Source organism: Priapulus caudatus, unplaced genomic scaffold (assembly GCF_000485595.1).
Source record: "Priapulus caudatus unplaced genomic scaffold, Priapulus_caudatus-5.0.1 Scaffold175, whole genome shotgun sequence".
NCBI lineage: Eukaryota > Metazoa > Priapulida > Priapulimorpha > Priapulimorphida > Priapulidae > Priapulus > Priapulus caudatus.
Genome location: NW_014577236.1, coordinates 140,327 through 162,776, shown reverse-complemented (window position 1 = coordinate 162,776; position 22,450 = coordinate 140,327). Strand labels below are relative to the sequence as shown.

Here is a 22,450-nt window from a genome sequence, read left to right as displayed (position 1 = left end):
CGAAATCACAATGTATTTTTTTTCAGCACAACGGCGCTGCGTTTTGCTGTGTCGTGTCGTGCCGCGTGTGTGGAGACATAGCTCTTCCTTCAACATTCCGAAGAGCAAGCCCGTCTCTTCCTTCTCATCTTCTTCCTCTTTCGCTGGGGGATTATGTAGCTGGTAGATGTATCGAACGTGCAACGACCATCATCCACCAATTATTGTATTTCGAAGGTTTGAAACCTCCGGAGTCATCTTGTGGATTGTAGCAAAGTACAGTCACGTAGAGGAGGGATTGTAGCAAAGTAGAGATGTAGTGTATAGAGATTGTACCTTGATCAGACTCTCATCAGGATAGAGCAGATGCAGCGTCGCAGATTCGTTATGTAATGTTGGCTTTATTAATAACTCGAACACATACAACATATGATATATACATACATAACTAAGTTACGTTCATCCTGACGCCAGTTCCTGTTTCTCTGTCTCTCGTGATCTGTCCCCTCTCCGTCTCTGTTACTCCGTATGTAATCCTCGGTAAATGTATAACTGTGATAGACAAATTTAGCGATTCTCATTGAATTCATGTTTGCATGTCGTATGTTTATTAAAAGGTGGGAGAGAAGTGGGATATGGTTGACCCGGATGTCCACTCTGAGCGATGGATCGTGGTGACCTCGGTCAACCAACCTACGGAGGACATCCGCAAAATGGCGTCGATGTCAGACTGGAAGATGGTCGTTGTAGGCGACAAGAAGTCACCGCCCGACTGGAGGTATATAACACGTTCATATACATGCACCCACAAGCCCACGCCCACGCGCACGGTTTCGCCTAAGGTCACGATGTGCAAGCTGTCAGAAATATTCTTGTCGCGGCATTTGTCATAACAATTACTTTTTCCCGTAGACAGAAACATCGTAAGGTTGTGAGAATGAAAAAATCTTACCAAATCTTGTTACTTTATGAAATACCCGATGCTATCGTATCTATTAAACAAAGATAAACAAAGCAAAACTACACAACAAAATTACCATTATATTGTTATTACATTTCATAATAATCAGTAAAATCTGTGTTCATCGTTAAAAACGTATCGGAATCACTTCCCGTCTCATTATCGTGCAGAAAAACACTTACAAGTGACGATTGTTCTCTTGTTCCTGATATTCTGACGAGTCATGACGCACGCGTCTTGTGTTACCATGTAGTGTAATGTCTTGCAGTGCAGAATAAATATGTGAACATGCCATTTATTCATTTAATCGTTTACACGTGATTGCTATCATAAACTGCATATCTTCCACTCTCTCGCTACAAATGTATTTGAATTTGAGATTTCTAATCGATTCTCATGCAATCCGCGCCTCGGGATAGTAAGTTCCCATTGTCGAAAGTTTCCTCGTAAATACGATTCGTTTTCGTCAACGCTATTCTCGCATCTTAACATTAGTCGTAACGATTATCTTAGTAATAACTATATATACTCCTTACTTAACGATGTTTTGGACAACGGGCCCCTTGTTATTTATTTAAGTAAAATTCGCATTCATACGAGTTAAGATATTACCGCTTACAGTATAAAGACGGGCAGATAAAATTGCCTACGCGTATAGGCCCTACACGGCATCTTGCGTATTTCCGTTTACTCACAACACATTTGTCGTTGCTTGTTTGCTTCGGTTTCATTCAAACATATTGCAAAATTTGTGAGTTATAACAAGGTGGGCACCATATAACAATCCTATTATCATAGTTTAGACAGATAACCGGATCTTATCACAAACAACTGTCGCAATTGTATAGTAAAGAACTCTTACGTGTCATGTAGTTACTATAACGCGCACGAATACCATAGTAACTACGCACGCTGCGCTGAACAGCGCACTGATTTCTTTTACATGTCGGTTTTCTTTGTTATATGAGATTTTTTTTTCATTCGGTCGGGTAATATTCGGTTAGATGAACGCCTTTAAGTCAGCCACGTGTTTATAATGAACTACTTCGTAGAAAACACTCTAGTGTACCCAATGTACGGGGCGCCATGCAGACAGGGCTCAATTTTGTCCTAACAAAAATCATTCTGTTCACAAAACCCACTTTGTGCAGCCAACTCAATTCTGTCTCACAAAGACCCACATAACTCAATTTTGTGACAATAAACTCAATTCTGTAAATCAAAATCGATTTTGTTTGCCAAATATGGACAACGCGATGTAATAAGGCTACCCATTGGTCAAGAACAAGATGGGCGCCATGAACTTTTCCGCCCAGTTTCTGACAATGGTAGCCCTTCTTAATGCGTGTGCCATTTTGAGCAACAAAATCGAGTTTTGTGGAACGCGATTGACAGAATTGAGTTTTGTGTTACAAAATTGAAGTTTTTGTGGAACCGGATTGACAGAATTGAGTTTTGTAGTTTACAAATTAGAGTTTTGAGTAACAGGATGACAGAATTGAGTTTTGTGTTCAACAAAAAAGTTTTTGTGGGACAGGATTGACATGAATTGAGTTTTGCTGTTCACAAAATTGAGTTTTGTGGGACACGGCATTGCAGAATTGAGTTTGTGTTACGAAACTCATTTTGTCAAGTTTAATAGGTCCACAAAATGCCTGTCCTGCATGGCACCCCGTCAATGAGCATAATCAACTCAAGTAAACGGCAGGTGCGGTACAAGACGCCGTAGATCAGCCAAAGTTGGCTCAGTTAATTTCTGTTTTCTATTATGCAGGCGGCAAAACTGTATCTTATATGGGCCTGAGATACAACATCTTAGTACGAATCTAAGAAAGATTACATGGACAATTACGCCGGAAGAATGTTGGATATCTTATGTATACAGGTGAGCACAAATTTGGTTATGTATATATTATATATATTATAATATATATATATTATATATATATATATATTATATATACTATAAATATATCGTGACACATGACATGTGTGACATAATTACACTAAGCAGTGTGTGTGTGTGTGTGTGTGTGTGTGTGTGTGTGTGTGTGCGTGCGTGTGTGTGTGCGTGCGTGTGTTACCGCAGGTGAAATCAACAAAATAAAATCGTTTTTAAAACACTGATTCGGATATAGACGGTATACGACCATATAACACGAGGTTAGTAACGTTAACTACCTTGATACTATTATCAAGTTTCCTGCATGATTATTATTTGAATTATATATGATATGGATTATTATGTGTATTATGTTTTTTTCGTCTACAATACTTGGCAGGCATGGCGCAATATATATTGCGACAGCCGATGAGAAACATCGCAGATAATCTCAACAAGTTTTCGTGATACGGGCTACGATGAGGAAATAGTAACGAGATGTTGGTCACGACAGAAGATGCGGAGATTCCTAAACCCGTATGCCCACTTTGGACAGCCTACAATATGGCCTCGTGGATTCCCACTGGGGGAAATTGCTTTAAACGTAGAAATGAAATACGCTTTCTGCAAGTTCAAAACGCCGGTTATTCAGCAAGGCATTGTGAACGGCGACCCGGACGTGGATGCCATTTTTAGATTAACTAGGAAGAAAGTGGGCCTAAGACTTAACATAACATTCGATGGAACTGCCCCACCAGTTGTTCTTTCTCCTGGCACGTTCTCGCCGTTCAACTCACAGAACACGCTGTTCCATCACGCGGCGTTCTGGGGTCTTCTGCTCCCGGTGACAACAACGTCACGAGTATGCGACATCTGGCGAGGTTACTGGGTGCAGAGACTGCTGTGGGAAACTGGTGACCAACTTGCCTTCTTCGGACCCACGAGTTTTCAACGTCGAAACTCGCATTCATACATGAACGATGCTAGCGACGAAGCAGACCTGTACTACAAAAGTAATAGTCTCGTAGACCTGTTGCTTGATTACCAGTGCAAGGCAGACGACATCTATATTTGTATGATAGAACTTACCAACGAAATGGTTAGGCACGACTTCATACAGCTCGACGATGCTTTGTTAATGAGAACGTGGATAAACGATCTCAAGGCTGTCGGTTACAAACCGCCAGCCAAACAACGGAGAACTGACGAAGTAAGAAATAATAACTGTCGTGCGGAGCAGGATAAGGGCGTGGAGGTGCTATTCGAACCGCGCCCGCAGCCTACATCACTCATCCACTCACCATCTCCAAAAAGAGTTCTTCAGAACGAGGCTGCAATTAAATCGCTGCAGCGGAATATTTGTCCATCATTCGTACAACCGCGGTCACGGGTTCCACAATCCGGCTTGCTCTTTGATGACATATTGCTCATCATAATTTTTAATGGTTACCATACCGATACAATTCCCATTCTCGAGGTCATGTACCGTCCCAGCTTCCCCAATATTCTCTACTGTGGCGAATTCCGCCCAGAACAAGATAACCGCACTTTCGCAAACATCAAATATTCGTATTATGCCGTTCCAAAGATGGGGCTAGACGGGTATAACTCATACGAATGCACGATCGGAGCCATTAGAATGGGCTACAATGTCTCCGGGTTTCTCGTCATAGGGGACGACGTCCGGTTAAATATCCAACAATGGACTAATCTAAATAGGTCAGCATCAATGTTTCAGGACATGCCGACCACCGACGTTCAAAGTAAAATGGACTGCCGAAGAAATGAGCCAAAGAAATGCGACCTTCCTTCTAAAAACTGGCTCGTAAAGGTTTATCACAAAGAGGTGATGCGCACTCTTAATCGCCTGAAATCTTCACCAACAACAAGCTTGGAATATCGCTGTTATAATAATCTCGTCACAGCAAATAGGGGCGAGTACCGTGTTAATAATGAGCTGTCTGACGTCTACTACATTCCCAAACGACTAGCCAGCGACTTTTCCACGTTAGCATCTCTGTTTGCAGAAGAGGAAGTGTTTGTAGAGATTGCCGTCCCAACGCTAATTCGATGTTTAGACAAGCCTGGAAATGTAGAGAAGGTGAATCCCTTATATTTAATGGGGAAGATTAGAACTGAGGATGCGCCGTTGACTCACTGGGAGGAAAGCCTTAACTATCATTCTTTTCATCCGTATAAATTGAGCCCCGTGCTGAGGAAGGACAGGTCGCACGTGCAGCATTTCTGCAAACAGGTTCTACCGCAAATGAGCAGCTGCCGGCCGACATACTGGCATTGATAAGTGACCCCTTGATTGACCCCTTAATTGATTAGTGTGAACCACTTCAGCCGGCGCGTAGGTTGTTGATGAGTTTACGAGCGCGTACTGTGAGCAATTCGCTACGTCTCCAAGAATATCGAGAATACTAGCACTGCACAGCCTAGGCTACTGCTACTATATTGTATTCAGCAAGCGGGGGCAATAGGATGTGAGGTTTGGCACGTCACACCTGGCGCATGTAGGAGTGGTTGACGCGGCGCGCAACGACAATGGACGGGCACGCTTCCCGCATCGCCTTGCGCTAGGGATAGGTGACGCGACGCACGCACCTACGAGCAGGCATAGCTTGCTGCGTTCCGTCAAGGTCTGGTTTTGCCTAAGTAGTTTCTGCTACTCTACGTTGCTACAATCTGCTATTTGCTACAATCTGCTATTTGCTACTATCTACTGGTTGTCACAAGTCTACGCTGCTACAAGATCCGGCACGGAGATCTTCAGCACTTAAAATCACAGTACAACAATTGGTGGAGGATCATGGTCGTTCTGCATTAGCTACCTCTACCCAGCTAATCCCCCAGCGGAAGAAGAAGAAGAGCGAAAGAAGAAGAAGATGAGAAGAGAACCAGGCCTTCCAATCGTCCAGCGGAAAAGGGAGAAGCAGACGGAGAAGATGGAGAAGAAAGAACTAACAGAGGAGCAGCAGATGAGCAGAAGAAGCGGAAGACTAACACGGCGACGATAGGGTAAGCTACATCGTAAATTACATAGCCACAAATTTATTTGGTTGGAAATAATTTATTAACAGTAAAATAGCTCGCGAATTACCGAGCAGCGCGCGAATTTTCGTAGTTGTAGCTAGCGTGGTATTCGAATTTTATTACGGCGTAACGGTGACTCAAAGTGTCGAAAGGAGAGATGTACATTATTAAGCCTATGCGATGAGAAAGGCGAAACGCCTAGCCGCTTCTAAAGTATGACCTCGAATGTTGCAATTTAGGGAAGCCGCATTCGGCGTGTTATTATCCCTACCAACAGAGGCATACTACGGCACAAACTCACCCTAGTGGGTAAATTAAAGGTGACGATTGAGCTAAAACAGCTCCGCCCAAAAATGGGTACGTCCGATTTCGTCACGCGTCGCGTCATTTTTGGGTCACGGCTGCTGCCGATACCATTTGGTCGATACCACGACATAGCAAAACCACGAATTTAAATTTTTAATAAACAAAGAGTTGGCTATGGATCTGTGTTTACGATATGGCTTAGCCGGTGATATCTGTATTTTTGTTTCGTCGTTTGTTTGTTTGTGTTTTGTTTTTTTAATTCACCGATTACTGACGCGTTTTATATGGTAAGATATGGTATCCTTGTTTCGCCCTCCTTCCTTGCCTTCCCTGCCGATACGAGTTGAGTTACCGATGCAGTCTGTCGAAACCCTCCTGTGATACGAAAATGTGGCCACATTTTTACTAGACAGCTGCAGCAATATCCCCCCTCAACTCGTTTCAAAACCGGATTTTCCGTCCCTTCTCTACCCCAAGGATTTACCATCGCCATCAAGCGTAAACGCGATCGGTATCTTGAAAACCGCCTCACATGCGAGCACGGTATACGCACGTGCAGCACATCATATCAGCATATGATTGCAGTGGGGCTGATTGTTTTGTTTTGTATCACTGTTCCTTGCATTATTGTCATAATGCACTGTATAAACAACTTATACCAGTTTATTCTATTTAGGTAGCGTATTTTAGAATATAGTTATTATATATCGTTTTTAATTGGAAATACTTTTTCATGAAGACAGCAAGCGGTGGCAATAGGATGTGACGCTTGGTACGTCACACCTGGCGCATGTAGGAGTGGTTGACGCGGCGCGCAACGACAAGGGACGGGCGCGCTTCCCGCATCGCCTTGCGCTAGGCATGTATGGGTGACGCGACGCACACACCTACGAGCGGGCATCGCTTGCTGCGTCCCGCCAAGATCTGGTTTTGCCAAAGTAGTTTCTGCTAGATCCGGTTTCGAGCTGCTATATAAACAGCAATTGACAAGCAAAAAATATAAGATTTTAGAGAGAGATAGACGATGTAGAGAGCCAGAGAGGAGAGACGCCAGGCGGGTTCCAATATGGACGAAACCTAGGCTGTCGTATGTAGTATCAGGAAATTGTCATTATTAACTTCTGGTAATATGTATGTATATATTTTGTATGTGTTCGTGTTATTAATAATTAAAGTCATAGTTCAACAACGAATCAGCGACTACGTCATATCTACTGGTTGTCACAAGTCTACGCTGCTACAAGATCCGGCACGGAGTTCCTCATCACTTAAAATCACAGTACAACACTACTGCTGGTACAATATTATACTACTTCTAATGCTACTACCGCTACTGCTACTGCTGCTGCTGCTGTTGCTACTGCTACTGCTACTGCTGTTGCTGCTGCTGCTGGACCCATTATCATGTTAAGACTAATGTTAAGATTAAAATATGTTTGAGAACAGGTCAATGGAGTTCAAATCCCACGTTGTTATCGCTTTATTTGCTAAAACCGGTTACAGGGGGTAGGAAGGATGAGACTGCACTTCCGCCTTTGCGGTTTATGCTTTGCTGACAAATTGTCATTCACAGCGCATCTCCTCGCATCACGAAGCACGAGGGCAACGCTTTGCTCTCGCTCATTTGTGCTTCATATCCAGTTCTATTTGCTCGTGCCAGCAAACCCGACTTCCTTGCGAGTATCCAGGTGAGCGATAGGAACAGCTACCGTTGCCTGTCTGTAGGATGAGCTAGCCGATGTACACATTTGTATTTTGTTATCAACGCATGGGAATTATATTCCGTTTTTAAAAGTTGGTATCGTGCAACAAACGTACTGAACAGCACCTGATGTACCAACATATATAGTTAAGCAATAAGTTTGGTGCTCGCGCAAGAAAGATGAAATGAGGTCTAAAGCGGAAGCCAGAGAAGAAAAATATGTGGCACACGCGGACGCGCGCATGCGCAGCAGGAGTCGACTAGTCTAACCTTTCCCGGACAGTGACAGATTACTTCGCTTAGCTTCAACGCTTGCATCGATGCGTGTGAGAATAGCTACTGTAAAGTCATGTGGACGGCTGCCGTTCGCCTGCAGAAGAACTGTCGCTGTCATTGCCGCAGTATTTTGCATTACTGCCCTGTGCTTGACAATCAACTACGACCACGGCTCATCTACTGGTGCGGGGCTATGGCCACAAGATGCCGAGGACCAGGAGGTAGGTCACACGATGAAAGTACTCTCCAGCGCTGGGCGTTTTTTCTACTCTGATTGCTCTGATATGGCCGCCCATATCGTCCTCCCTTAGCCAGGGGTTCTTTCCACTCAAACACAGCCGCATATGCCTTGCCTAATGGAAATACAAAATAGAATTGCATAATATGGAAATGGGGTAACTTTCGATTCGCGTCAAGCTGGTCTATCAGTGGCGCCGCCAGATAGAAGCCACGGGAGGCACGTGCTTTCCAGTATATTTGGGTTAACATTTTGTTTTCCTACATTTTGTTCTAAATCTCTCTCGCCAGACTCACAGTTTGCTTCCAGACGCTACATTCAAAATTTTCGGCGGGCATGCCCCAGACCCCTAGCACGCAGCGCGCATACGGCGCTTGCTTCTTATTATTACTGAGGATTTTATCCTTTTGTGCTTCTATTTTCTTAAGACCTGTGGGCGCCAGTGTGTCTAATGATGACATAAATAATGTGAATACAAATTAAGAAATAAGGGGTTCTAGTCAGTATTGATTTACTTGGAGCGGGTTCTTGAATGGCAATCTCTGATTTCCCATTTAAACTAGCTAGAATTATTACGCGGATGCATATATACTATATACGATATTCACATTTTTATTAGTAAGAGAGTATATTCCTGTTAAAGAGCAGCAGCTGACGTCACTGATGACGTCAGAGACATGATACAACCATAATTTTCATGATATTCACTAAGCCAGTATCATTCAGCATCAACCCTCTTACAGCTGTCATCTGCATGCCAGTGATAGTTGAAATTGCCGCGCGACCGAAAATAGCCCCGTTTCCCTTGTTACACCCCTTGCATTTAGGCGCGTGTTTGTTGACACATAGCTTAGTAACGGCATGCAGTACACATCGTACGCGCGTTTTGCATGAAAGTGCGGTGGTAACCTCGTAATTTCTCACAATTTCTCAAGGTGCATGGAACATATTACTAATTTAGTGGTGTCAGTTAGTCATGGATATGTCGCAGTAATTACTAACAGTAGATATTTCACATACGTTCACCCATTTTGCACACAGGCGGTCAATCATTGTGAAAAATAGAATAACGCTGATTTCTCCGTTTCGATTTCTGACATATAGTAGCCGATGTATAAATGGATATTTCTCTGTGATTACAACTCTGATTAATTTGATTTTACACTCGTTTTAATGGTAACATATTGCTGTAAAAAAGTGCGTCAGGGATTGTTATTAAGTGCCGTATTTTATTAGTTATGCCTCTTTATTCGCTAAAATTTTCAATTCTAACACACAACTGAAAAATCCTGACGCACTATTTTGGTCCATATTGTGCTTAATTAACATGTGGCAAAAATTTTGTATCCTCACTCTTTCTGGTAGTTGAGAAATATCCAAAATACCATTTTTACATAAAAATTCAAAATTTGTGTGGTAACATAATTAGGTGCTGAAAATGTCATGAATTTTTTTGGCTTGAGCATAGAGATATATATAGATAGATACATAGAGATAAGTGATTGATTAGATTCATTCGCCAATAAACGTTTAATCTTCATTAGAGCAATACCCGTGCAAAAGGTTGAGAGTATCCTTAAGCTGGTCAAATAATACTATCGAAAAACACAGTGTATAGAGTCCATAGACCATTGTGCTATTGCACGGCAAAATTAGGCGCAATCGTCTATTTGTCAGGTTCAAATTCGCAGAGTAAGCAAGCATCAAAAGACACGAATGGTAAATTAACCAGATACTAGGGCACGGCCTAAACGAAAGTCTGTCATTTCACTTACCGCGGAGTCAGACGTATTGTAGTTTGTTCAATGGATAATATATAAATATAACCGGGATAGACAATATAAGCGATTCTCACTAATTTCACATGTTTGCATGCCGTATGTTTATTATAAGGTGGGAGAGAAGTGGGATATGGTTGACCCGGATGTCCACTCTGAGCGATGGATCGTGGTGACCTCCGTCAATCAACCTACGGAGGACATCCGCAAAATGGCGTCGATGTCAGACTGGAAGGTGGTCGTTGTAGGCGACAAGAAGTCACCGCCCGACTGGAGGTATATATCTAAAGTCGTATATAAAGTTCAACATAAATTCTCCCATCGAAAGTAAAAAGTATCTACGTAGCAGATTACAACTCAAGATCCTTTACTTACATGCCGTATTCACAAGCCCAATATAATCCTTCCCTTCGTAGTTTTCCTCGTTCACTCAACCAGATTGCAGCCAGGCACGTCTGCTTTGTCTCGTTCCCTCAAGCGGAATTATTTTCCATACAATTCTTTACAATCATATGTCGTTCGCTCGCAAAGCCTCCAGACAGTCTCTCACCCATTCAAAATTGTATTCATACGCAGCAGACACACACACACACACACACACACACACACACACACACACACACACACACACACACACACACACACACACACACACACACACACACACACACACACACACACACACGCACACACACACGCACGCACGCATGCTTACACACACGCGCGCGCGCGCACACACACACACACACGCTCACGCACGCACGCACGCACGCACGCAAACATACTGACATACACGCACACTCACGCACGCCCAGCCCACATACACATTCCCGCACGCACGCACTCACATGCGAAATCGTAGACACGCACACACGCCCGCGGCAGGCACCAGGCACCTTTAAAAAAATTGACTGAAGGGGCGGCCATACTACTTTATTAAACAACATGCATTTGTCTACGATTTGCTTAATTCAAATTGAGAAATAGTGCTAATGTCCAAGAGCCTTAATACAGCATTTGTGATTGGTCTAACAGGTAACAGTACGAAAAACACTGCGTTGATTGGATGGAACGTTATCACGAGTCAAACCTATTCTATTCACATATAAGGAGTCCGGGTTGGTTGAAATATTGTCACGATATAACTCCATTTGAATAACGGATGATTAACGAATAATAAATGATTCGGCGATCAGCATGCGCTTCCCATACTCCACAAATTATCCATTTTAATTGCAATTATAAATGAATAGCGGGTAAAAATATTATTCTGATTTTTTGTAATTTAAACACTCGTAGCGTGGACAGGTTATATTGGTGATCATTTCCTACGCCGTACTAACACGCACGCGCGCACGTACACGCACACACGCACTAACACGCACAGTCATGTTTCATCCATGTTTACCAATCTGCTCATTGTTTAATAATTATGTTATTATGATGGATAAAATTATTGCAACAGAACAACAGCTTTCTATACATTTATGATTGCTTATTCACCTATTTTTGTGATATGTACGAACACTTTCTAGGTAGAGAAATACAGCTCTAATAGCTGAGTGACATTGACCCCGTATTTATAATGCACCTTTACGGAGGGTACTGGTTCCGTGCTACCTAATATATCTGCTCACGATATAAACCAAGCATTATCGTCTATTTTTAGTGAAGCCAACTGCATCTACCTAGGCCCCGAAAAACAACAATCTCTAGGTTACGGAATCTTGAAGAAGATACCATGGAACAATTACGCCAGGAAAAATATTGGATATCTCTATGCCATAGAGGTGAAATCAAACGTAGAAATTATTGATATAAATAATTAATTTTTGACACGATTCTATAGAGATCGAAGGTATGTTTGATAATGTGTATTTAGCACGACTTGAATAACATCATTGCCAACCTTTATAATATTATCACTTTTCCAGTATAATCATTGCTAGAATTGTATATGATATTAGTTAGGTACTATATATGTGTACAAAGTTTTTTTTTCTACAATACTTGCAGCATGGCGCCAAATATATATTCGACACCGATGATGACAACCATCCGACAGATAATCTCAACAGTTTCGTATACGGGCCTACGATGACAGGACTAGTAACGGAGTGTGGTCACCGACAGAAGATGCGGAGATTCCTAAACCCGTATGCCCACTTTGGACAGCCTACAATATGGCCTCGTGGATTCCCACTGGGGGAAATTGCTTTAAATGTAGGAAAGAAATACGCTTTCTGCAAGTTCAAAACGCCGGTTATACAGCAAGGCATTGTGAACGGCGACCCGGACGTGGATGCCATTTTCAGATTAACTAGGAAGAAAGTGGGCCTAAGACTTAACATAACATTCGATGGAACTGCCCCACCAGTTGTTCTTTCTCCTGGCACGTTCTCGCCGTTCAACTCACAGAACACGCTGTTCCATCACGCGGCGTTCTGGGGTCTTCTGCTGCCTGTGACAACGACGTCACGAGTATGCGACATCTGGCGAGGTTACTGGGTGCAGAGACTGCTGTGGGAAACCGGTGATCAGCTTGCCTTCTTCGGACCCACGAGTTTTCAACGTCGAAACTCGCATTCATACATGAACGATGCTAGCGACGAAGCAGACCTGTACTACAAAAGTAATAGTCTCGTAGACCTGTTGCTTGATTACCAGTGCAAGGCAGATGACATCTATATTTGTATGATAGAACTCACCAACGAAATGGTCAGGCACGACTTCATACAGCTCGACGATGCTTTGTTAATGAGAACGTGGATAAACGATCTCAAGGCTGTCGGTTACAAACCGCCAGCCAAACAACGGAGAACTGACGAAGTAAGAAATAATAACTGTCATGCGGAGCAGGATAAGGGCGTGGAGGTGCTATTCGAACCGCGCCCGCAGCCTACATCACTCATCCACTCACCATCTCCAAAAAGAGTTCTTCAGAACGAGGCTGCAATTAAATCGCTGCAGCGGAATATTTGTCCAGCATTCGTACAATCGCCGTCACGGGTTCCACAATCCGGCTTGCTCTTTGATGACATATTGCTCATCATAATTTTCAATGGTTACCATACCGATACAATTCCCATTCTCGAGGTCATGTACCGTCCCAGCTTTCCCAATATTCTCTACTGTGGCGAATTCCGCCCAGAACAAGATAACCGCACTTTCGCAAACATTAAATATTCTTTCTATGCCGTTCCAAAGATGGGGCTAGACGGTTATAACTCGTACGAATGCACGATTGGCGCCATTAGAATGGGCTACAATGTCTCCGGGTTCCTCGTCATAGGGGATGACGTCCGGTTAAATATCCAACAATGGACTAATCTAAATAGGTCAGCATTGATTTTCGATACTATGGATGTAATTGATCTACCGAAGGTACACTGCCGTTTTCGGACGCCCAACCGTTGTCTCCTTCCTAGTAAAGCCTGGCTTCTGGCCTTCTACCGCGAAGAGCTCGTGAAAACTTTTAATCACCTGAAATCTTCACCAACAAAAAGTTTGGAACGTCGCTGTTATAATAACCTCGTCACTGAAAACAGGGGCGAGTATCGCTTCAATAATGAGCTGTCTGACGTCTACTACATTCCTAGACGACTGGCTAGCGACTTTGCTACGTTAGCATCTCTGTTCGCAGAAAAGGGAGTGTTTGTGGAGATTGCCATCCCGACGCTAATACGCTGTTTGGACAAGCCGGCAAACGTACAGAAGGCGAAATATTTATACATAGTGGGTAGGAACAGAACAAAAGATGCGCTGTGGACTCACTGGGAGGAAAGCCTTAACTATCATTCTTACCATCCGTATAAATTGAGCCCCGTGTTGAAGAAGGACAGGTCTGACGTGCAGCATTTCTGCAAACAGGTTCTACCGCGAATGAGTAGCTGCCGGCCGACATACTGGCATTTATGACGCAGCTAAATTACTCTATAGAATTGTGCTATGTATATATATATCTTGTCATGTTTGAACTTATCTCAACTACTTAAACTATAATTCTTCATGTCAAACATCCACAGCGAACAGATGATCGTACTGTGCAAATAAATAGTTAAGTATTAAACTACAATCTTGATGTATTCGAAATAAAATTTCAACCTTTATTAACAATAAATGTTTGTGTTCATTACAACCGTCTTCGAACAATACAGTTACACATTTATTTACTGTAATTTTGATTGAATTCCAAATATTTTCCAATATAATGAAGACTACTCTTGCACTCCCAGCATTTACTGAAGCAATCCACATCGATATACTTTTCTGGGTTGTTACGCTTTCTATAGACAACGAAGTACAACTTTTCTATTGCACTTTCCTTGTTAAGATTCGCCTGATGTTTGCATAGCACAATGGCACGAACCGTGTCTTGTCATTTAGTTCAAGACTTCAAGATTTTTATTCCACTTATGATAAATTTACCTTTCTTTCATCTATGCATTATGATAGGACATTAGTATCGATTCGTATTCAAAAGCCAAGATCTTTATTGAGATAAGATTTTTATTTCTTCTAGAAATTTACTTGGTCATAGAGAGAAGAATATGAAATACATGAATTCATATCCTTCTTTCCATGGCTAAGTAAATTTCTAGATGAAATAAAAAGTAGTAAATAAGACAACAGTGACGGATTCTATGTGTGGATTTCAAAACTATTGAGCAACAGTAAATATTTTACCACCCTGCAAGACATTATACTTATTATATACCTATGTAATGGATTTTTTAATGGAAACGCGAAATGTCACTACAGTTTCCAAAGTGTCTCTCTGTTAATTCATACTGTAGTGGCCCTAGGGGTAGCCGACTACGGTACGACAGGCGTTATAAAGTTAACGCGTGTCATATAGTTGTTTGGATTCAGTGTTCGCTCCAGCCGTCATATTAGGCAGGACGGTGATGCGCGTAGCAAATAACAGGTAGTACCAGTGGAACAGAACACAGTTAAACTCGGTTAACTGTACGGTTATAGTGTTATTGCTTCTTACTAGATTACAAATGATTCCCCTGCATTCGTATATGCAGCGGATCCTATAACCACTAGACTAATATTAAAGAAGTAACGCGTCGCCGGCTTCGTCTTCCTCTCTCCCGTTCGCCCTCGCTTCGCGTAGACCTAGGCAGCCTCCACGGGTGTCTCCCTCTTAGTCGCTCCTGGCTCTACCTAACTAAAATCCTGTTCTTCTCCACCTGTAGTGAAAGATCCCGGCTGAGTCCCCATTCTACCTGTAGTCTTCTTTCCTTCCCGTTTCATTCCCCTCTCCGGTTTTCACTTACCTGAAAACCCGTGCGTCTATTCCCTCTGTTATCTCTCTTCTCGAGACCTAAAATGCTTTCTCCCTCTTTCTCTTCTTCTTCTTCTACTTCTTCTTCTTCTTCTTCTACTTCCTACCTAGCCCTGAAAAATAGCGCTCTCTTCCTCTTTCTCTTCGTCTTCTTCTTCTTCTTCTTCTTCTTCTTCTTCTTCTTCCTACCTAGACCTGAAAAATAACGCTCTTGTGCTGCGATTCGGTGCGCCTTATATACCTAGCTGGCACCGTTACGTCAGCTGGTGCAATAGTTTCACCTGCGGACGCAACCCGTGGCTGATACGATTATTGCATTATCTGATGTAACTCGTTTCTAAGCAAATATTCCTCTCTTCGACAACCGCGTTGATTATTATACTATATATATGGCGTTATCGCTTTTCGAGTATACACTGCCTCGTTTTCCCTTGGACCCCATCCGTATGTATGAGCCAAGGTGGCTGCGCCTAGGGGTGTTGATATATTTATGTGCCTCTATATTTGATCTTGTCCTTAGTATATATATGGTTCTTCTATCTATACTGTGAGTTCAATCCATCCTTCCTGATCTAGCCTACTGCTCCTGTGAGTTACACACCCCCGAAATCTCCGCAATACCATACAACGGTTGGTCTGCAGCAACAGCAGGGATTTGTTTAGGATTCATGCGTTGGACTGTTTTTTTATTGATCTTTATTCCATTTTTTTCGATTGCAATGGGTTTCTTGACCCCGACAATGTTGGTTTAAACACCAAGATCATTTTTCTATGTTGAATATTAGCTGAAAGATAAAGAATAATAGATTGTAATGGTGGCCATTTTGAAATTCAAGATGGCGACCAGATATACCATGTCAATAGAGATGAGTACCCGATCTCATATGTATGTACATATCTTAAACTACTTGTGTGCCAATTATCATGCTTTTAAGTGTAATCTCATCTGATTTATGGCTCATAGCTGCTGTGCTACTATGCTCTCTGCGTAATCTGTCCTGGTGATAGTCTGATAGCTGGTTGCGTAATCGTTCATTGACAGTTGCCTTTGCCATGTTCGATGTAATTATGTTTATATACTTTCCTAGTACGCACAGAAACATGATCTATTTGTAGTTGTGACACTCTGGGAAGTTTCCCTTCATTGGGATCAATCAAATCAAATCAAATCAATAAAGTCATTTTCAATATTAATTCTAGCATTCTATATTTTGTCTCCAAAACTTTCTACCGTGATACCATGTTGCATTTTATTTGTTATTTATAATTTATAGTTACCCTTAATTACATCAGTTGGTACTCCTGCCGAACCTTGATTTCATTATATTTTCAGTGCCGTGGCCTTCTTGATTTTACTTCTGTTTGCATGGGTCGAGGCAGGTTGATCATTTGTAGGAATATATCAGCGGGCAGAATATCTGCAAGTTCCTCTGAAGTTGGTTGCTGACTAGCTCTGTAAAGTGTCCAACCACCCATATTATTTTGCTCTTAAACATTACTGAGTATTTTTTCTCAAATGCATTCTTGATGGGCTTGTTCATTTATGGTGTTATTGACTGTTAGGTCGTTTGTCATTAGCTATAGTTTCGTTCGTCTATGGTACCGCTTCCTATGTCTACCTCATTCTGACAAAATGTCTAAAAAGCTTCGTTTGTCGTTCACATTACTCTTCCTGACCGTTTTTAGCCAGTCGTGTATTGCATGCACGCTAGCATGGAATAGCATTGCATTTGCTTGCATGATGATTACTCGCATGCCTTCGCCGTTGTTACTTTCTTGTTCTACCAATTGACAGCAGCGTTATCACACACATGTACAGAGAAAGACTATTACCACGATATATCTCGTTTTGTAACGGTCATTTCCACGGACTAGCTCGTGGCTAGCGTTGGCGTGCTTTCGTTGTCGTTACGAATTATAGTTTATTCTATAAATATATATTATAGTAGTTTATTATAGTTCATTATAATTATGTATTTTGAGTTCGTGTTGGAGGTTTTAGATACAAATGTGCAGACAGTCAAGTTCACTGACATGACTTCATTTTAATTAATGCTCGGTTCGCAATGATAAAACTATTAAATTCAAGCTGGATCACTACACGCGCTACAGGGCATCGTGCGTTTGCTCGCACACAGACAACTCGCAATTACGAATCGGAGCTGACCCATCATGACCTCGATGACGGTGTCCGTGAAGACATTGAAACCCAAGTTGGTATTAAATCGAAGATTTTTCATGTTTTTACGAACCGTTCTCGTATTTTTCGACCGTTCTGATACTTACCGGCACTCCTTACATAACACCACACGTAAGGTTAATATGTCATAAAACACTCGTACATCAATCTTTCCACCAATGTGTGCGCCAATCTGCATTTCAAATGAGATTTGTTTACATATGTCAACAAAACTAGCGCGTGATGTTTGCTCTCGCGAGACCAGAATCCTGTCTTTACACTAGGTTTATTACCTTTGTATACATTTCGAGATAGGTACCGCTCTATAAATATTTGTGACACGCGTACTTGTTATGTGGGAGCGTTTGACAAGCATAAGTGAGATCGGAAAGTCCAGCTGTGCTAATTAAGTCACAGAAAAAGGGGTTATAAAATGGCCGAGCCGCGCTTATAGGAAAGTACATGATTAATGTAGACACTCGTGCGTTTTTCGTTTTTGCATTAACACAAACATTGCAAAATATCCCAAATGACCACAATCATATTTGTAAATGTTTCTGTAAACAGAAACGCACCTGTAAATTGAAATACGATGTTAGTGAAGAGAATTATTGATCAAAAACTTAGACCAGTCCTATACTAACAATGTTATAAAACGGCAGTTTATACCCCTTCTTATCAGATCTCAATATGGCGGCGGGGACTTTCCGATATGGCTTATTATCGCGAATCTGAAGATAGAATTAAGGCGCACGTTTGCTGTTCATTTACTGTTTTCTGAAGTAATCAGTAATGTGTACGCTGACAGATGAGTCTAAATTTGTCTAAATTTATTCATTTTTCGACTTATTTGGGAAATAATCGTTTTAATCCAAGTCAAATTTTAGCTATAGGTTTATGCAGTGTAGTATTTTCTATTTAACGCAGGCTGACGGCATATTTAATTTATAAAAATAGGTTATCTTAAAGAACCTATAATTTTAAGCTACCCCGCAAATTAAGCGAGGCATTGGTACGACTGCAGGACTTACCATGCATTCTCAGCAGACATGGAATCATGCACAACAAGGTTATCAGTTGCGATATCACACCTGTCTGCATCTCACGCGCTATCAAGCAACTCAGATGTAGTCTATGCTATTAAAGTTGATAACCATTTAATGGTGGCATCTTTAATAACAAGGAAATTGGTATTCGTTTATTTCTGATTTGTGATATCTCATATGGAAGAAATAATCCAATATAGCGGATATATAAGAACGGCCATGATGAAAACACCTGTTCTAAAACATGTTTCTGCACTTCCTGGGCAGTGTGGTGACCAGGGAGCTCCTTAAGGTTCTTCCCAAAGCCATTCTTTATAGAACCAAGGGCTCCAACCACCACTGGCACAATTCTCGTCTTAGTATTCCACATCCTCCTAATTTCGATCTCCAGATCTTTGTACTTGGTGAGTTTGTCTCTTTCCTTCACCATGATGTTAGTATCATCTGGTACGGCGACGTCAATCAGCAGGCATCGTTCATCTTTCTTGTTGTGGAGCACAATATCAGGGCGGTTCGTAGGTATCGTGCGATCTGTCTGCACTGCCATATCCCACATGATGGTAGTATCTCCGATGTTGATAACTGGTCTCGGAGTATGTTCATACCACTTGTCAGGTACTTGCTCACCAAGTTCACTGCAGATTGACCAGTGCAGATAGCTGGCTACCTTGTTATGGCGTTATTGTTATTATTGTTATTATTATTGTTATTATTATTATTAGTATTAGTATTAGTATTAGTATTAGTAGTAGTAGTAATGGTGATGGCAGTAATGGTGGAAAGGGTAAAGGTACTGTCACTGCTAGTGGTTGCGGTAGCAGTCATTGGGTAGCGGTAAGGACAGTGGCCACGTATGACAATAGCAGTAAGCAGTTTTCGTAATAATTTGATTGATTTTTTGTCGTTATGTAGCATCTCGTATAAAATAAACATTAAAATAAATTTCATGCGTTTGAAGCTTTTATTCGCGCAAATTCTTATAGCAGTGTCACTCGATGACAAAGAATAACGACACCTATTGTGAAGTCTATTGGTCTTTCTGGCATAAATATATGACACTGCGATTTTAATCCACATTTTATTACACAGTTACACGTCGCACGTGACACGTTTCTAGAGCTTCACATGATAGTCTTGAACTTTACCCCGAGTTTTGTTGGGAAATTTACCTGTGTATTTCCATTGCAATTTACAGAATTCAATTACGTTGTTGGTTTACATGCAATAAATAAATAATATGCTCATGCGCATGCAGCCGCGGAATATATATATAAATAATAATACCAGCGGTTAAGTTGAGTAAACTGTGATTATCCGCGCGTAAAATCGTCAGCTGGCACTCTGCCCGAAATCACAACTAGATTTCAATATGTAGTACACGTGCTGGAGCAAGAAGTAGCAGACAACGTGCGATAGGGCGCAAGAGGGAGAGGGAGAGAGAGAGAGAGAGAGAGAGAAAAAAAGAAGAAAGAGAGAGAGAGAGAGAAAGAAAGAGAGAGAGAGAGAGAAAAAGAGAGAGAGAGAGAGAGCATGCGAGAAAGCGAAGGGATGGAGTTGGCCAACCCGATGTACATATTATAACATGGTTAATAGCCAATGGCGAAATGCCCATGGTCAACTTACCTATAACACAATCTACGAGTGGCCTTGCCTCCGCCCTTACCCCTGGCAAAATTAATTAGCTGCAATCTGGCATCATGCATAACTTACTGTTACGCAAGTACACTTTGTAATAGTGTATTAAATAATATAACCTATATATATATTTATATATATATATATATAATATATAGTTAAAGTTTATATTTTGTTACATTGAGTTCCGGGACAAAACCATCAGTATATGCTCTTACCTAGGATTACTATCTGCAGGGGACAGGTATAACATATCGTGAGATCTGCCAGGTGTCTATCTGATCTGCTCACGTATTATTAGCATAGCTCACAATCTTACCTGATATGAATGCTAGATTTACGGGATGTGGTTCCCGGCACGACCTACTCTACCATTGGCTGCGTTCGGATGGATATATTGCGTAGACGGATGTACTGAAACAGGCGCGTGGCAAAACTGGTTAAACAGCCAGCCGTGTGCGTAACAGCGTAAAACTATGTTGCTTTTATTTGTTTCAGCTTTCTTTGTTGTGCAGGCAGTGCTGGGTTCACCTCTCGAACATCAGTCGCGTGAGTTGTATAATTCATAACCATATACTTATACTATATACGATTATATATTACCTTATAAAATACTATCGCAAGTTGTACGCGCATTACCTAGTAATTCGCCTCACCTCTGATATTGCATGGTTTCAATTTCGGTACATCACAGCATGATCTGACACGCTCATATTCGTTGAAAAGTGCAGATTCGTTTGGCATGCTACGTTAACTCATTAGTCTACGTTTACTCGGTATACGCGAAAGTGGTATAATAAGCTGATAGTAGTATATTATCGAGTGGCATGTGCGTGCCAATCGCGCACGAAAATATCCTAAATTAAAGTGGTCTGACTTGGTGCGCTGCTTGTCTTGGAAACTACTATTAGTTATATTAGCAATAGTAAATGCACACCTCGCCGTGACTCGAATGCAGTGTAATCCCTGATAGGTATGTTAGATCGTTACACGCACGCAATTTCTCTCTCTCGTGTAGAAACCAGCTATCATAACAAATATACATATCGAGGCTTGACATACCGGTTTTAGTAGCAAGCTCCTACAATGTGTATTCTGCAATACATATCCTGCAATATGTTTCACGTTTTTATGCAGGCACCGTGTGTCACGACCAGCTTGGCTGCTTCCCAACGGGCGGATCATTCAGCGATGAAGACCCATGGCCACCGGAAGAAATCGGGACCGATTTTTGGCTCTACACACGGAGAAATCCGGTGGAATATCAGGTAGCACTCCCTGCTAGATATATCTATCTATCTGTCTGTCTATCTGCCTGTCTGACTGTCTATCCATTAATCTATGTATCTATCTCTCTCTCTATATATATATATAATATATACGACAAATTTGAGCCATTATGCAAGCATTTCCACAGCAATTAAATAAATAACTAATAAAAGATACTCGCGGTTATCTCTAGTAATTACTGATTGCATTAGTGTAAATTAATCATCGTGTGATTAGTAATAACGCGAGTCCTAATTAACCTATGATCTATGCTAATTTTCGTCTTCATATGTAAATTTAGGGGAGCAAAATATCTTTCATATTACTGACTTCGATGCTAATATATCCATGCATCAACAATAGCAGCACAAACCTGTGCGGATCTATCGAAAAGTTTCATTATGAACCTTTCGGTATGAAGTAAGCAGTAGAAAAACACCTTCAAGATATTCAGTCGTCACAAACAAATAGCTATACTACAAAATATAAACCGTAATTGTTGTCTTGTTAGATAATGGACGTCAACATGGAACACAGTATATCAGCTTCATACTGGGATAAATTGAACCCGACAAAGATTCTCGTACACGGCTTCCAGAGTTCGGGAACCAGCCAGTGGCTACAGGTAGGAAGTGTTGGAGGTGGATGCACTGCATGGGCTCTAGCAGCGGATAGCTGCAGTAGGTGAACCGCGAAGTACAGGGTTGTATCAGCTAGCAGGTAGTTTTGGCTGTAGTAACATCGGGACATGGCAGCTGCTAGGTTTGAGGGTTGTAATGTCGCTTTAGAACGTCGTCTTATGCCGCTTTTATACTGCGCACGACTTTAGCCCGCTTCTGAAGCGGGATAAATTTAGCTCGGGATATG

At 41.7% G+C, this 22,450-nt stretch overlaps 3 protein-coding genes across 9 annotated transcripts in view; all 3 read left to right on the top strand.

Annotated features, from left to right (window-relative positions):
- LOC106806700 overlaps positions 1-6,382 on the top strand; it is a 9,638-nt gene extending 3,256 nt beyond the window's left edge. Inside the window, exons 2-3 of the mRNA XM_014808714.1 lie at positions 597-757; positions 3,282-6,382. Of these exons, the coding sequence (XP_014664200.1) occupies positions 597-757; positions 3,282-5,121 (2,001 nt within the window). The 3' untranslated portion in view covers positions 5,122-6,382. The remainder of the gene's footprint in view (positions 1-596; positions 758-3,281) is intronic.
- On the top strand, positions 5,157-14,296 carry LOC106806714. Of its 7 annotated transcripts, XM_014808740.1 has the most exons (7): positions 5,157-5,846; positions 7,343-7,463; positions 7,671-7,855; positions 8,153-8,366; positions 10,277-10,437; positions 11,831-11,951; positions 12,178-14,296. In XM_014808740.1, the coding sequence occupies exons 3-7, from the start codon at positions 7,683-7,685 to the stop codon at positions 14,077-14,079; spliced, it is 2,571 nt and encodes an 856-aa protein (XP_014664226.1). In that variant the 5' UTR covers positions 5,157-5,846; positions 7,343-7,463; positions 7,671-7,682; the 3' UTR covers positions 14,080-14,296. The 7 variants fall into 7 exon arrangements, with proteins under 7 accessions (XP_014664226.1, XP_014664228.1, XP_014664225.1 ...); XM_014808742.1 differs by having other exon boundaries at positions 5,157-7,463; positions 7,741-7,855; XM_014808739.1 differs by having other exon boundaries at positions 5,157-7,463.
- A 6,487-nt stretch (positions 14,297-20,783) lies between these two features.
- Positions 20,784-22,450, top strand: part of LOC106806699 (inactive pancreatic lipase-related protein 1-like) — a 10,065-nt gene continuing 8,398 nt past the window's right edge. Inside the window, 3 exon segments of the mRNA XM_014808713.1 lie at positions 20,784-20,863; positions 21,452-21,582; positions 22,095-22,208. Of these exon segments, the coding sequence (XP_014664199.1) occupies positions 20,791-20,863; positions 21,452-21,582; positions 22,095-22,208 (318 nt within the window). The 5' untranslated portion in view covers positions 20,784-20,790.